Source organism: Vanellus vanellus (assembly GCF_965231255.1).
Source record: "Vanellus vanellus genome assembly, chromosome: 1".
Lineage (NCBI taxonomy): Eukaryota > Metazoa > Chordata > Aves > Charadriiformes > Charadriidae > Vanellus > Vanellus vanellus.
In genome coordinates, this window is record NC_138905.1 from 82,723,972 (window position 1) to 82,738,201 (window position 14,230).

General features: G+C 35.6%; 1 protein-coding gene across 1 annotated transcript in view; it reads left to right on the forward strand.

Moving 5' to 3' along the window:
- The window catches only part of CCDC91 (coiled-coil domain containing 91), a 166,947-nt gene that overhangs the window by 106,512 nt on the left and 46,205 nt on the right, over positions 1–14,230 (forward strand). Inside the window, 3 exon segments of the mRNA XM_082495865.1 lie at positions 4,554–4,646; positions 4,824–4,892; positions 6,684–6,860. Coding sequence (XP_082351991.1) covers positions 4,554–4,646; positions 4,824–4,892; positions 6,684–6,860 — 339 coding nt within the window.

A 14,230-nucleotide genomic window follows, 5' to 3' on the forward strand; every position in this document is an offset into this window, starting at 1 on the left:
CAATCCCAACATCCATGTCAACAACAAAGATGTTAAACAGTACTGGCTCCCAAGGAACGCCACTTGTCACTGCTTGACATTCACTGTCACTGGAGCCATTCACTGCAACTCTTTGAGTGCAACTGTCTAGCCAGTTCCTTATCCACGGAATGGTCTGTTGGTCAAATCCGTGTCTCTCCAGTTTAGAGACCAGGATGTCATGGGGGACAGTGTCAAATGCTTTGCACAAGTCCAGGTGGATGACGTCTGTTTCTCTCCCCATATCCACCAAAACTGTAACAGCATCATAGAAGGCCATCAAATTTTTACAGGCACGATTTGCCTTTAGTGAAGCCGTTGTCTGCTACCAACCACCTCCTTATTTTCCATGTGCCTTAGCAGAGTTTCCAGGAGCAAACTTGCATCCTTTCTATATCTTTTATTCCTGCTGAGAAAGGGAGGGGGTTATGAAATAATTTTGCTAAGCTATAGGCATTTATCTGAGCGTATTTGATCTTTAATTCAGCAATGGTCTGCATTGTTAAGAGACCTTTACTACAATTGAACAAAAATCTATAGTCCAAGTAAATGAACCTAAAACATCCTGTTATTTCCTGTTCACTTAAAAAATACAAGAGCATTTGGAAGCTCTCAACTGTATTAAGTGCTGAAGTGAAACTCAACTTTCATATGTTTTTGTTTTAACCTTCAACTCTCTTTAATAACTTCATCTGAAAGGCCAACTGAGAAAGCACTGACTGTATGTAAAGTTCATTGTGGCCATTTAGTACTGGAGTCCAAAGTCATTCTGTATACACCTAGAAAATGAATGTACCTAATTCTTCTATATAATAACTCTACGTAAAAGGTACAGGTATTATTTTAAAATCCGAAGTACAAAGCTAGTTGTCCTAATTTAAATAGTTCCAGAGGGGTTACAATACCTTGATGTCATTTAAACTAACAGCTTCATACATTCATTAGTCATTTCCTTTGCATTACTGCTTTTTTTGAAAGTCTGTCAGAATGCTGTCATTAAACAGAAATAGCTAAAATTTCCCTGACTGCTGTCAGAAGAGGGAATGCACAGAAACCTTTACTATACATAACTTCTCACATTTTCTGCTTATGTGTTATGCATAACCTGAGTATGCCTTTGCATACTTGAGTATGCCTTTGAAAAATCTGTGCTTCTGTAAAAAGGAATTCAGATTATAAGGTGGTGCATTCTTTTCTATAAAATAGATTAATAATAGCACTGAGCTGTCTTTACATCATTTTAATAAGCACAGCTTTCAAGGAGATTCCATGGCTCTGTATGAGGGCTGATACTACTGTGGAGTACAGTACCTTGAAAAAAAAAGTTATCAATAAGTAATTAAATTGCTTATTAATTACATGCAGAATGGAAGCTTTCATCCTTTGTGTTGTATCTGTGCTTACTATGTAATATGGGCTTTCTGGACACCAGACCTGTTTCAGGGAATAGCAGTTCACGTAATATTTTATTCTGCTTTGTCTGTTTCCAGTTACTTATTTCTTTTCATATAGTTTATGTAATTTACTAGCTTAAGGTATGTTTCTATCTGAAAAAGAAAACTATTTCACTAAATATAAATTCTGAAGCCAAATAAACAGTTCAAGTTATTTCTCTAGGACTAGTACAAGAGAATTTGCTTTACTGGGTTGTATGGACAGCTGTTGCAACATTTGTGATGGTATATGAACTTTTGGAAGTTCAGATATGAAGGTAACCATTTATGGAAGGATTATTCCACATGAATAAACATTTACATTATAATAGGGAAGGACATGCTGAGCTGTTCGCAAAAGGCTTACAATCTTGAAATTATAAATTTTACATTTCCATGAGATATGGGGATGCTATGTAATGTAAAAGATGCTGCATTGTAATATGCCAGAAGACATTAGCTTTTATTTTGAAAGAATTCTAAATATGCTCACAAATAGTTACCGCTGGTATCTGGAAAAATAGGAACTAGTGTGTTTTTATACACAGATACAATTTTTCATACAGTTCTTACTGAATTTCTGTGAATTCTGTAAAACTCAACATGTAATACCATATAGATTTTCTAATCTACCAAGGAAACAGGAGATCCTAAGGTCAATTAAAATAAATATACTGCAAATAGTGGTCACAGCAGCCTTCATTTTTATGGTAATTGTTTACTTATTAGGCAACCTTTTTTGTTGTTTAAGTGGCAAGCAAAAGCAGTATATTGTATTTTAAAGATTTCCCTTTCTGCTTCCAGAAGAAGCAAACTTATTTAGTTTATACTGCTGTCTATATTTCCATTTGTTTGGTATGCTGTATCTCCACAGAACTGATGTGTCCAGGTGTTGTTTTGTACAAGGAGTTGATCTCTGGATTTAGTGGTGCACACTTACTGCAGTGAAGGAGACACATTTTTTACTTCAGAGCTGTATTAAAGATCACAACTTTTCAGGTTTCTATATGATAAAAAAGTTTTGGTCCCAATATCTGTATTTTTCAGGATTCTAGGTTTACCACTGGTTTATGAAAAGTAAACTGCTGTGTAGTGAGGTTGGGGTCATGCAGAATGCTGTAGTCATGAAAGTATATTGTCTGCAGGGAGAACAGACATTAGTTGTCTCCATTGGCCATGTATACATGTTCTATATTGTAATAATGCAAGTGTCTGCACTGTTTCAGGACTTCCAGGATGGGCTTGAATGTTGTCTTATACATATATGTAAAATCAAATTCCTAAAACTGCCCTGAAGCTTAAAGGCTGAAAATTGTAGTCCCATGGAGAATGTTGTAAAATACATCTGGTAGCTGGCCCCATTATGGCAACTTGAAATATGTATACATGATTTTCTTGTCTAACCTAGAAATCTGATGATCAGAGTCAAACTGGAATTAAATGCCTGCAAATCTTAAATTAGGAATTTTAATCTTGATGAACAAGTTGACTGCTGTTCTATTGTAGGTATTTTAAAAATAGGGGTGATTTTCTCTAATGAGCTCTCTTTAGAAAGTCCCTTTGCTGATTCTTGACTGAAGCAAGTAAAGTTTCAGTATTTTAATTGATATTAGTAAACTTTGATTTGTGGCATATGTCTGATAAAATATTTGCATATGTTTGTCTTCTATTCTGTCATTCTTTCAAATGAAAGTGAAATAACAGGTTTGTGGTCTGTGCAGTCAGTCAAGTGAAGAATCAGGGAGATCATTTAACTAATAAAATCCATTTATTGTTTCACCTCAGAGTTACTGGGAAAAAATAATTTCTCTAAGTGCCATTAAAGCTAATGTCTGAAAATACCAAGTCTACAAGAAAAGTTAGTTACACATCATTAAGTGTAACCATGATGTGAATTTCACCACTCCTTCCACAGGTGTTTTCCATTAGAATATGTCTACTCCATTTAGACCTATTTTAAGTAAATTCACAAGGAAATTCCTCTTTACATATTTGTCCTGGAAGGGCAGATAGATGTTTTATTTTATAAAGCAGTCTAGAAGTTTTCTATTCTCTTCTTCAAATGAAAAAATATTTTTCAGAACATAGTATTGCAATTTGGTAATGTATTTCTAGCTGCCATTAGAGACAATATTTAAAACATAGTAAAATTCATTTAACAGATGACTTTCTTAGAAACACTGGTGAAAGGAGTATTTGCCTGCATAAGTGTTTGTGTAATAATTTTATCTTCATTATATACACTTTTATTATATATACAATTTTATTAATATAAAGCTCTACTATTACACTTTTGGTGATCTTTTAAAATACTATTAGGTATTGATACTGTACTTTAAGGTTATAATATATCATCTCTTAAATAACATGTTACAAAATGTACTGATTTGCTAGCAATTATCTCATTACAAATACCCCACATCAATAATTTCCAGTAATAATTTAGTTTTGGAAAACAGATTAGCTCTTACAGACAAAACCCACATCTTTCAAATGCTTTACTGGGTTTAGTGGAATACAGATAAATGGGCTGTGATTAAGAACAGTGATGGATTATATGTCTACATATAGACTACTCGATCACTTTATTTCAGCATTCATTTTCTCCCTGAAAAAATGTTTTGGATTACAAGAAAATTAGAAGAAAGCAGCATTCTCTTTTCTTGTCATTTGTTTTTCATGGTATCACAAATGGTTGAAAAAAATACATTTGCCTTCTGCCCTCTATACGTATAACTCAGAGGCAGCACAAGCATAATTTAAATTCTGCAGCTGTTTAAATGAAGTGTTTAATGTGTCGTGTTACTTAGGCTATCTTTATAAATTTTGTAAGTGTTGCTTTTATATGGTGATTTTTTTTTTCAACTTCTTTCCTAATACTCTTCAGACTCAGATAGTATGGAAGCTAAAGATTTCTTATTATTGAGATTTTTTTTTCATGTCATGAAATCAATTAAAGGAGTGCTGTATGTGTCATTTAGCTGAATCTACATTTTAAGTCATTTTGTAAGCAACTGACAAACCAAAGTGTCTTGGATGAGTTCTTTTTGTCTGTTTTACTAGCAGACTGGTTACAATAATGTGGGTGTTTTCTCTCAATAGCATCAGGTACTTCTCAACATTTTGGAAGCAGAGAAGGAAGTGTTATCAGAAAAGATAGAAGAAGCTTTGATGCAGCAGTCAAAAAAACACAAGGTATTGCTTTATTTATAAAAAAAAAAAAGGAGTCTGACGGTGGTGTTCATTGGGAATGATCCTGTCACAATCATTGACAGGCAGAGGAAGCTTTCTCAAGCACTTTTGACTGTTTGAAATGGTTTTTAGTCACTTCTTGATTGTGTATTGCAGTTTCATTTTTCATAACATTTACAGGAAGTGCTTGACAAATGTTTGGATGAAGAAAGACAAAGAAGTAAGGAGGCTATGGCAGCTGCTGCAAAGGTATCTCTTGTTAAGTAGTAGACGTGCAATGTGGATTCTATGTGTGACATTACAAATGCCAAGTTCAGCAACGCATTACATAGCTAAATTGGTCAAACTCTGTGTTCTCATCTGTGTTCAAACGAAGCTAATTCTATAAAACATGAACATATCTGCTATATCCTATGCCTTAATACAGATAATCCATGTGACTTCTATCTAAGATAGCCTCTGAATTAGTTTATAACAAGAAGTGACAATATTGCAGTTCAGTTGTTGGTGTTACATAAGTATCCGGTTTTGTCATCTTTCGGTTAACAACATCAATAAAACTTGAAGAGATAGGTAGCAAGGTTAGCTGATGATCTTAAGAAAGTATTGTGTCTTATTTAACTTTTGTTAAATATGGTCATTTTCAATGAGGATAGAACTATTTTATAAATCATAAAACTTCGGATGTTTTAACAGGTTTTAAATTATTTTGTATAAGTTGATGTTTGACTAAAAGTGAGTATTTACGTTTTAAAATATGATTTCTTCAGTCTATTTCATTATTAAGTGCATTGGGATTAGGACAATAATTTTGGAAATGTTAAGCTATCTTTCATTTCTCATACTATTGTAGAATCCAGTGTAGAATCCAGTACAAGATTTCAGTTGCATGTAATGATCTGGAAAAATTAGTGATGTATGTTAGCACAGTTGATTAGGCTATATTATCATTTCCTGTATATCTTCATATGTAGTATATGCACACTAGCTGAGCGCCTCTCTGAATGTCATTCAGTAACACAAGAAACATCTATTACATGGTTGATATCTAGGGGAAAATGTGCATATAATAAAATAATTTATTAGCGCGTTTTTTAACCTACATTTATATTATATTTTTTTAAATATCTAAATAAAATAAATAGTCCAAATGAATTGCATGAAACAGCTTTATTTATAATTGTAGCTATTTGAGGAACCCTGTATTTTTTGTCATTTATAATTTCACTTGACCAGTTCCATAATCAGCACCAAAGGGCATTGGAATGACCTGTAAGCTTATTGAGGTTGGGCGGAGGGGTTTGGGGTGTGTGGTTTGTCAGCCCACATTTGTATATTTTGAACTTCAGCCTGCCATTATTTATGTGTAGATATTATGCAATGATTGTCTTGCTGATACATATATTTATGTGGCTCAGCGTGCATAGAGCTGTCCTCGTTACTTCAAATTTAGTGTGTGTCTTCTGATGATTTCATGTAATGGTTGACTATAAACATTGGAAAAAAAAAAAAGATGAGAGAGTACTTGTTGAAGATTACTTGTTGTAGAATGCAGAGCTAAGGAGCTTTGGGAGGGAAGACATTTGTTTTAAGTATGCGTTGGGTACTTTGCCACAGAAAATGCTTGAACTGTTTTTGGACTTTAGATACTTGAGTATAAAAGCAGGAATATCTCATATATGGGAATATCGAGCAGTGTAGGGAGGCTCATGGTCTACCTACTCTTATGTGGCTTCTGCTGCATTTTTTTTATGTTGGCATTAAGCAAACTAGTAATAATAAATTCCTACCTACTGAAAACACAATATAAGGTCCTTGCTTGTAACTGTCTTTTTTTTCTGTAACTACAAAGTCATTCTCCAGTGGTAATACCTGCTTCGTTCCACCTTAAGATAAATTTAAGCTCATAGTTCAGAAGTGAGAATATTCATATCCCATATCTTATCAGCTCATAGACCTCATTAGAAGAAGTAATATGTATGAGTTAGCCACCCATGTTGAGTATTTTGGTCATTTATTTGTGCTTGATTTGTTTCAAAGGCTGAAAAAGAAATAGTGCAGGAGGCTGTTCTGAAAGCAGTAGAGGAGGAGAGGAGAAATATGGAAAAGATTCATGCAGAAGAAAGAAAAATGTGGGAAGCAGAACGTGACAGACATAAAGAGAAGATTGCCCAGGCTGTTTGGGAAGCCATGCAAGAGCAAAAGAAGCATAATCAAGTTAGTATATTTTAGCCTTCCATGGACCTGCTCTGTGTATTTTATTTGTTTCTTTTGCATGTCTTCCTAATGTTGTGGTAGATTTTTTTTTTCATGCCATCTACCATTCATCACTGCACCTAGTGGATACTTGCAATGCACAGTGATCTTGTTAGTTTATCTTCATCTACACTATGTGCATGGAGAGAATTTGGCACATTCAGAACAAAATTCCTGCGACCTTTTCAGGTACATATATTGAAATGAGATGAATCATGCCTTGTAAGTGCCTGCTTTGTCCACTGACTTCCAAAGGAGTCCAAGATGACGAGCTCAGATAACGGCATTTATGTTGTAGACAGTCTAGGTGACTTTTTTTATACCTATGGAAGAGAAAATATGTTATATTTTTACTTATTATGCTGGAATTCATTATCTCTCTTAGAATAAAGATACTTCTCTAAGACAAAAAATAGAATAAGTAAAAAATAAAGAGAAGGTTATGAAAATTGGAAACCTAAACCTGTAATGAACCAGAAATGTTTCTGGGGTTTCTTTTTAGAGAGGTACTTCTATAAGGATAATGGTACGTCTTTTAACACAAGTTGAGAGGGACATTCCCAACATTGCTTTTAACAATTGTAGGGATTACAAACTAAATATGTTATAATAACTGTTAAATTACTCTTCCAAAAAATGAATTTTGTAGTCTCTGATGCTGGAAATATTTGGGGGAACGGTCTGTAAATCTACTGATTTCTTGGTGGCATACTTGAATGTTATAGTCTGGAGAATTTTAAACAAGTTATATTTCATTCAGGTGTTGGAATTTGATATTACTATATTTTTTTAATGTCCTGAATAACAAAATAAACCAAAAAAAAAACCATTAAAATTTGAAGTAAAATAGAAGTAAATTACCACAGAAGTTTAAAATTCAGCTCTTTGGAAACAGACCCCATTTCCCTTTCTGGCCTTAAACAGAATTATTAACCTCATACCTAATCAGTTACACAAAAAGTTGGGGGTTTTTGATGCTAAGCCATTATTATACACTGTTGCTTACATTTCCAGTGTAAATAGAATAATTTTACTTTGTATATATCTTGTTTACTTCTTTTGAATGTGGTAAGATGTCAGTTTTCAATTTTACTATACTGATAAACCTTTAGGCACTCAAGCTCTTCTTTACAACAAAAAAATAAGCAGCTGATGTCAAAGCTAAATTCAAGCTGAGAACACTTTCTCAGGGTTTAGTTCGATACAAATAATTTAGACTATCCAGAATGAGAATTTGTACGAGTGGTGTAGAGGATCTGTTAATAGAAAGGAGAGCAATAAAGTAGTTGTTTACTGCAGTAAAGAAAAATCCAGACATTTTACAGCTTGTGGAACGAAGAGATTAATAGCAAGACGACTATGGTAATGAAGTTTGAGGAGAGTTTTGCTGAATCCTGAAAATCTTTGGTGAAGAGTCCTGTAGCCAGATGCATGAGGTTCTACATTTATGGTTTTGGGGAGCATGTAAAATGCCATGAGGTGGAAGAGTGGAGGATTAAGTTGGCATAGTGACTCAGGGTAGCTTTACCCTCCCTGTGGAGTGTTCTGCCAGAGTTTCTTCTTGTTGTTGATATTGCCTTTGAAGTTTTCACAGGACAGGACGATATTAAAAGTAGTTCAGTATTGATGGATGTATTCTTTCAAAGTCTTAAATATATACTGAGATGTCAGTGCTTTTCCGAGGAAGAAATTCAGGCCTTTCAAAAGGACAGGTTTTTCAGCTCAAGCTGCTAGTTGATCAAGTAGTTGGAGTATCTAGTGGTGTACTTGTTGTGACGGTGAATAGCACTGAGGTATTGGAGAGTGATGTGATTAATTCTCCTGTAAATATCTTGCTCTTGATGTATTCATGTGGCCTTAGTTAGTTCCATCTTTTTTAATACTGAATAGCTCTGTCAACTTTGATAGTAACAGTAATAATTTATCTTATTCAGTTATAATATATGATGATTTCTCCATTGAGTAAAGTTCATTTTTTGAGTACCTACTCTATTTTCAATTAAGGAAAATGCAGCTGTTTCTTGAGAGTTCCAAAATTCTCCCACATGAATGTATAGCACATTTAATGTTAAACTCTTTATTCTCTGATTAATGAGTACAAATTCTTTGGGAAGGATGGACTTTCATGTAGAAATTTGTTTCTTGCAGAAATTTTCACTTGTTACCTCTGCCAAGAACTTGCCTGCCTCCTTTAGGCTATTATAAACATAGGACAACTACTAAAATTTGGGAAGAGAAATGATGTTGATAGCACACTGGTGGTTTTGGTTGTTGCTAAGCAATCAAGGTCTTTTCTGCTTCTCATAGTGACCCGCCAGTGGGTAGGCTGAAAGTGCATAACAAGCAGGGAGGGAATATGGCTGGGACAGCTGACCCCCGCTGACCAAAGGGATATTCTGTGCCATAGAATCAAAGTACCATAAAATGGTTAGAGTTGGAAGGGACCTTAAAGATCCTCTAGTTCCAACCCCCCTGCCATGGGCAGGAACAGCTTCCACTAGACCAGGTTGCTCAAAGCCTTATTCAACCTGGCCTTGAACACTTCCAGGGATGGGACATCCACAACTTCTCTAGACAACCTGTTCCAATGTCTCACCACCCTCAGAATAAAAAAATTCTTTCTAATTTAAATCTACCCTCTTTCAGTTTACAACCATTACTCCTCGTCCTATCGCTATACTCCCTGATAAGGAGTCCCTCACCATCTTTCCTGTAGGCCCCCTTTAGGTACTGGAAGGCTGCTATAAGCTGTCCCTGGAGCCTTCTCTCCTCCAGGCTAAACAACCCCTACTCTCTCAGCCTGTCCTCCAGCCCTCTGATCATCTCTGTGGGCCTCCTCTGGACAAGCTCCAGCAGGTCCATGTCCTTCTTATGTTGGGGAACCCAGAGCTGGACGCAGAACTCCAGGTGGGGTCTTACGAGAGTGGAGTAGAGGGGCAGAATCACCTCCCTCGACCTGCTGGCCACGCTTCTTTTGATGCAACCCAGGATACAGTTTACCTTCTGGGCTGCAAGCATGCATTGCCAGCTCATGTTGAGCTTCTCATCCACCAACACCCCCAAGTCCTTCTCCTCAGGGATGTTCTCAATTCATTCTCTGCTGAGCCTGTATTAGTGCATGGGATTGCCTCAACCCACATGCAGGACCTTGCACTTGCCTTTTTGAACTTAATGAGGTTTGCTTGGTCCCACCTCTCCAGCCTGTCTGGGTCCCTCTGGATGTTATCCCTTCCCTACAGCGTGTTGACCGCAGTACACAGCTTGGTGTCATCAGCAAACTTGAGGGTGCACTCAATCCCACTGTCCATGTTACTGAAAAAGATGTAAAACATCACTGGTCCCAGTACCGACCCCTGAGGAATGCCACTCGTCACTGGTCACCACTTGAACATTGGGCCATTGACTGCAACTTCGTGAGTGCGGCCATTCAGCCAGTTCCTTATCCACCAGATGTTCCATCTGTCAAATCCGTCTTTCTCCAATTTAGAGACAAGGATGTCATGTGGGAAGGTGTCAAATGCTTTGCATCTGGTATCATGTTCAGTATATAAAGCTGGGGGAAGAAGAAGGAAGTGAGGAACATTCGGAGTTATGCCGTTTGTCTTCCCAGGTAACCATTATGCGTGATGGAGCCCTGCTTTCCTGGAGGTGGCTGAATGATGGGAAGCAGTGAATGAATTCCTAGTTTTGCTTTGCTTGCATGCATGGCTATTGCTTTACTTGTTAAACTGTCTTTATCTTAAGCTATGAGTTTTTTCACATTTCCTCTTCTGATTCTCAGTGCTATACCAGCTGCTAGTAAGAAAGTCAACTCTGTCCCAGCTGAAACCATGATAGTGAGGTAGAATGGCTTCCAGTTGTGGCACCCATAAGTAAATCTGCGAATAATTAATGGGAAAATTTGAACACAGTCAAAATTTCATAATTTTCTTTGAGGTACAAACCCACTTTATAGTCTATGTAGTATAAATATATTTTGGTCTGTGTCAGAGTTGCATAAGAACAAAACAGAAGAAATTGAGACCCCAAATTTGACAGCCAAACAGGCCCTCAAGAGAATTGTGAATTTGGTTGTAGAAACTGGGGTACAGTGTCAGCAGGCAGAGTGAGAATCACAACCAAGAACCTACAGCCCTGTCCTTAAGAAAAAGAATTTCTGCAAAATGGCTGTAAACTAAGAATAAGGAAGATGCACATCAATGTAAAACACTGAAAATTAAAATTAGATGAACCATTAAGAAAAAGGATGCTGTCATATGCATGGGGCAAGAGTTGATAAACTAGATGAGAAAAGCATATTTTAAAAACTGCAGCACCATTATGCATCTGTGAAATGTTTAAATGATGAAAATGAGGAAAAATAAATCTCTGTGTCATAATGGTATGATTTTGTTGGCTTTCCCTTTGCCTTCTAGACCAGAAAATATGTTTAAGAGTTTTGATTCTTTGTTTTAAAGGAGGGATTTATTATCCATTAGATTTCTATGTAAAATAAAAGGTGGGGTTTTTTTTCACCAGTTTTAAACACATGCACTAGAAGAACCATGTAGATCTTGGTTATATATGAGAAAGCAATTGGAAAAAACCTTAAAGTATGCTAGTTAACATTTCTTTGGTTAGGCAATTTTAGCATAAGAACAATAAAGCTTTGAAGATCACAGTTCTGCTGAATCAGGTGGTGAGATTTCCCTTCACCTTCTAAATAATTTGTTTAAAAGAAGAAAAGATGAATGTTTACTAAGCAGGGATGAAACAGGTATTTTTTTACACTTTTGTTGTTGTTGCAGAGTGGCCAGGCAGCAGAGCCATAGTGAATGCAAATGTGGAAGCTTTATGGAGATTGCTTTTACTTGTTAGATATTCATGCTTGACAAAACTTTGTCCTAAAAAATTGTTTGTCCTCAGTCAGATAGACGTTGAGTTTGCAGACAAGGAGATGTTACTTCCATATAAGATTTATTTTATAAATTTAATATTGCCAAATCTGGGGACTTGGGCACAGTTTAATAAATAACTTATGATTAATATCAAATATTTTGTTACCAAATATGAAACAGCAGAGTAAAGATAAACTTACAGTGAAAGTAGGAAATAAGACATACTGAATTAATGTTTCATCTTGGTGGAGCAACCTTGACATACCCCCTTCTTTTTTTTAAAGAAATTAAAGGATTAGAGTAACATGAATATTGCATTTGTTTTCATGAAAGCTTTGACTGTTCCAGTGACTTGGGATCTTTACTTAGAGACATGGGATTTTTAATTAAATTGGAGACATTACTCTTTGAAGCCATAAAACTCTGAAGGGATAAATGAGATGTATTACATCACCAAGGAAATTGTAAAAGTGTTTCTAGAGCACTGTCTCGAGAGGCTGTAAGGTATTAGAAGTCCAAAAGACTTTCCTTTTGGTTGAGATTGCAGCATCTTCAGGTTTTATGCGTGTGTTATCCACATGCTTAGTGCTTTTATAAAAGACATTTTATTTTTTCTTATTCGGAAAAGGATTCTTAGTTTTGGGGAGGGTGGACTTGTATTGTAAATCAGGGGAAATGAGCTCTCCTCCTTGAAAGATTGAGTAGTCTTTTGATTAAAGATAATGTTCATTTGCACAGTAACATCATGATCGTTTTACAACACACTGAAAAATCATTATAGATTAGGAACTCATATATTCAGGAGGCTAGATGTAGCCTGGCATGTCCCCACTATATATTTTTTTCTCTTTTTGGTACATTATATGGCGTTTTTTACAGTGGCAAGGAGATCTTAATATGTCTGGTAGTTGTCAGTGTTGAGAGGAATGCTTGGTGAAATTCTTCAACTAGAATGTTTTTCTAGAACACTTATTTGAATAACGAAGCGGTTGCCCCCTAGATAAGGAGAAACTATAATAGGTAATTTGGCTGAAGCAAAAGCTTTTTCCCCAGAATTTGAAACTGCAGTGAAGCTCTTGGGGTACAACTATAAACGTCAGAGGAAAAGCAATGGACAGTGCTCTCCATTGGTATCTTCTTTCCACCTATTTTTACTCTTTGGAAAAACTAACACCCAAAAATTATTTGAGGATATAGGATGATGAGATCCATACAATTTTTGATAAAATAGAACAATGTCATATTGTAGTTATAATTAGTGGGTAATGTAGAGTAGCTAGAGCAGTAGCTACCGTAGCTATAATGCTATCATGCACAGAGTTTTCTGCATGGTAGCTGTTATCAATTTATAAAGCTAATACTCAGTTACATAATTGAGGTGAAATTGGGGGGGAGTGGGAGGAGAAGTAGCAAAAGAAGCTAAAGAGAATTTATGCACCACAATTTTTTTTTTTTTTTTTTTCAAAGAAAATTCATTAAAAGTAAAATGAAAGCTGGCAGCTGCAGGGTGAACCCTGGAAATTTAGGTCCAAATCATAGCTTGAAATTAATAACTCTCCTAAAGCACTCAAAGCAAAGAATCACCTTTGTCATTTCCTGAACGCTTTAATTTAAAATACTGTGTATAATCTACCGTAGTTATCCTAATTGTCAAAGGAAAAAGAGCCTGAGTTGCCATTATCCACACAGCAGGTAAGTTAGAGACTCAAATGTTCTGAAGGCTGCAAATAATTAGAAAAAAAAAAAAGCCTTTAATTTATTAAAAGAACTAACATAAACTCTGCTTCCTCTTGGACATGAGCAAAAGCACTAAGGCAAAATGATCTTACCAATGGGAAGGTATTTCAGGAAAACTGAAGCTGCAATGTTTCATTCAGCCAAGGCATAACTGAGATATACAAAGAAAAAATATTTTTGCAAGAAAAGTTAACTAAAAGGCTTATGAAAAAAAAAAAAAGGAAGTGAACTTTCCAATAGTCTTTGCTGAGTAAATCTCTAAGCATTCAAGACAAATGAATACGTTCACACTCCTGAGGGTTCATGTTGTGGTGTTCTTTGCAGAAGAATAAATTTTTAATTTATTATCTTGGAATGTATTAATATCATTTTACTAGCAAACACCAAAATAGTTGAAAAAATTTTGATTCTTCTGTACTGTATGGCTTTAAAGTATGTTTAATGTTTTTCCATGAGTTTATGAATACCAATATATGCCATTGCTTAGAAGGTAAAAGCAAAAGGTCTAGAACACATTGTGCTTAATCCAAAAAAAATGAATGGCTGCTTAACTGCTACATTATTAAAACTGTTTTGGTATTCATGCACCTCTGCTTAAGGGAGTGCTTCTGTTGATTTGATTTCTGTTTGATTGTCTTAAGAATTTCCACACCCAGTCATATGTAAGTGAACAACAGATATGTAAGTGAAAACATGAAGGTATTGGCTGTATACTTA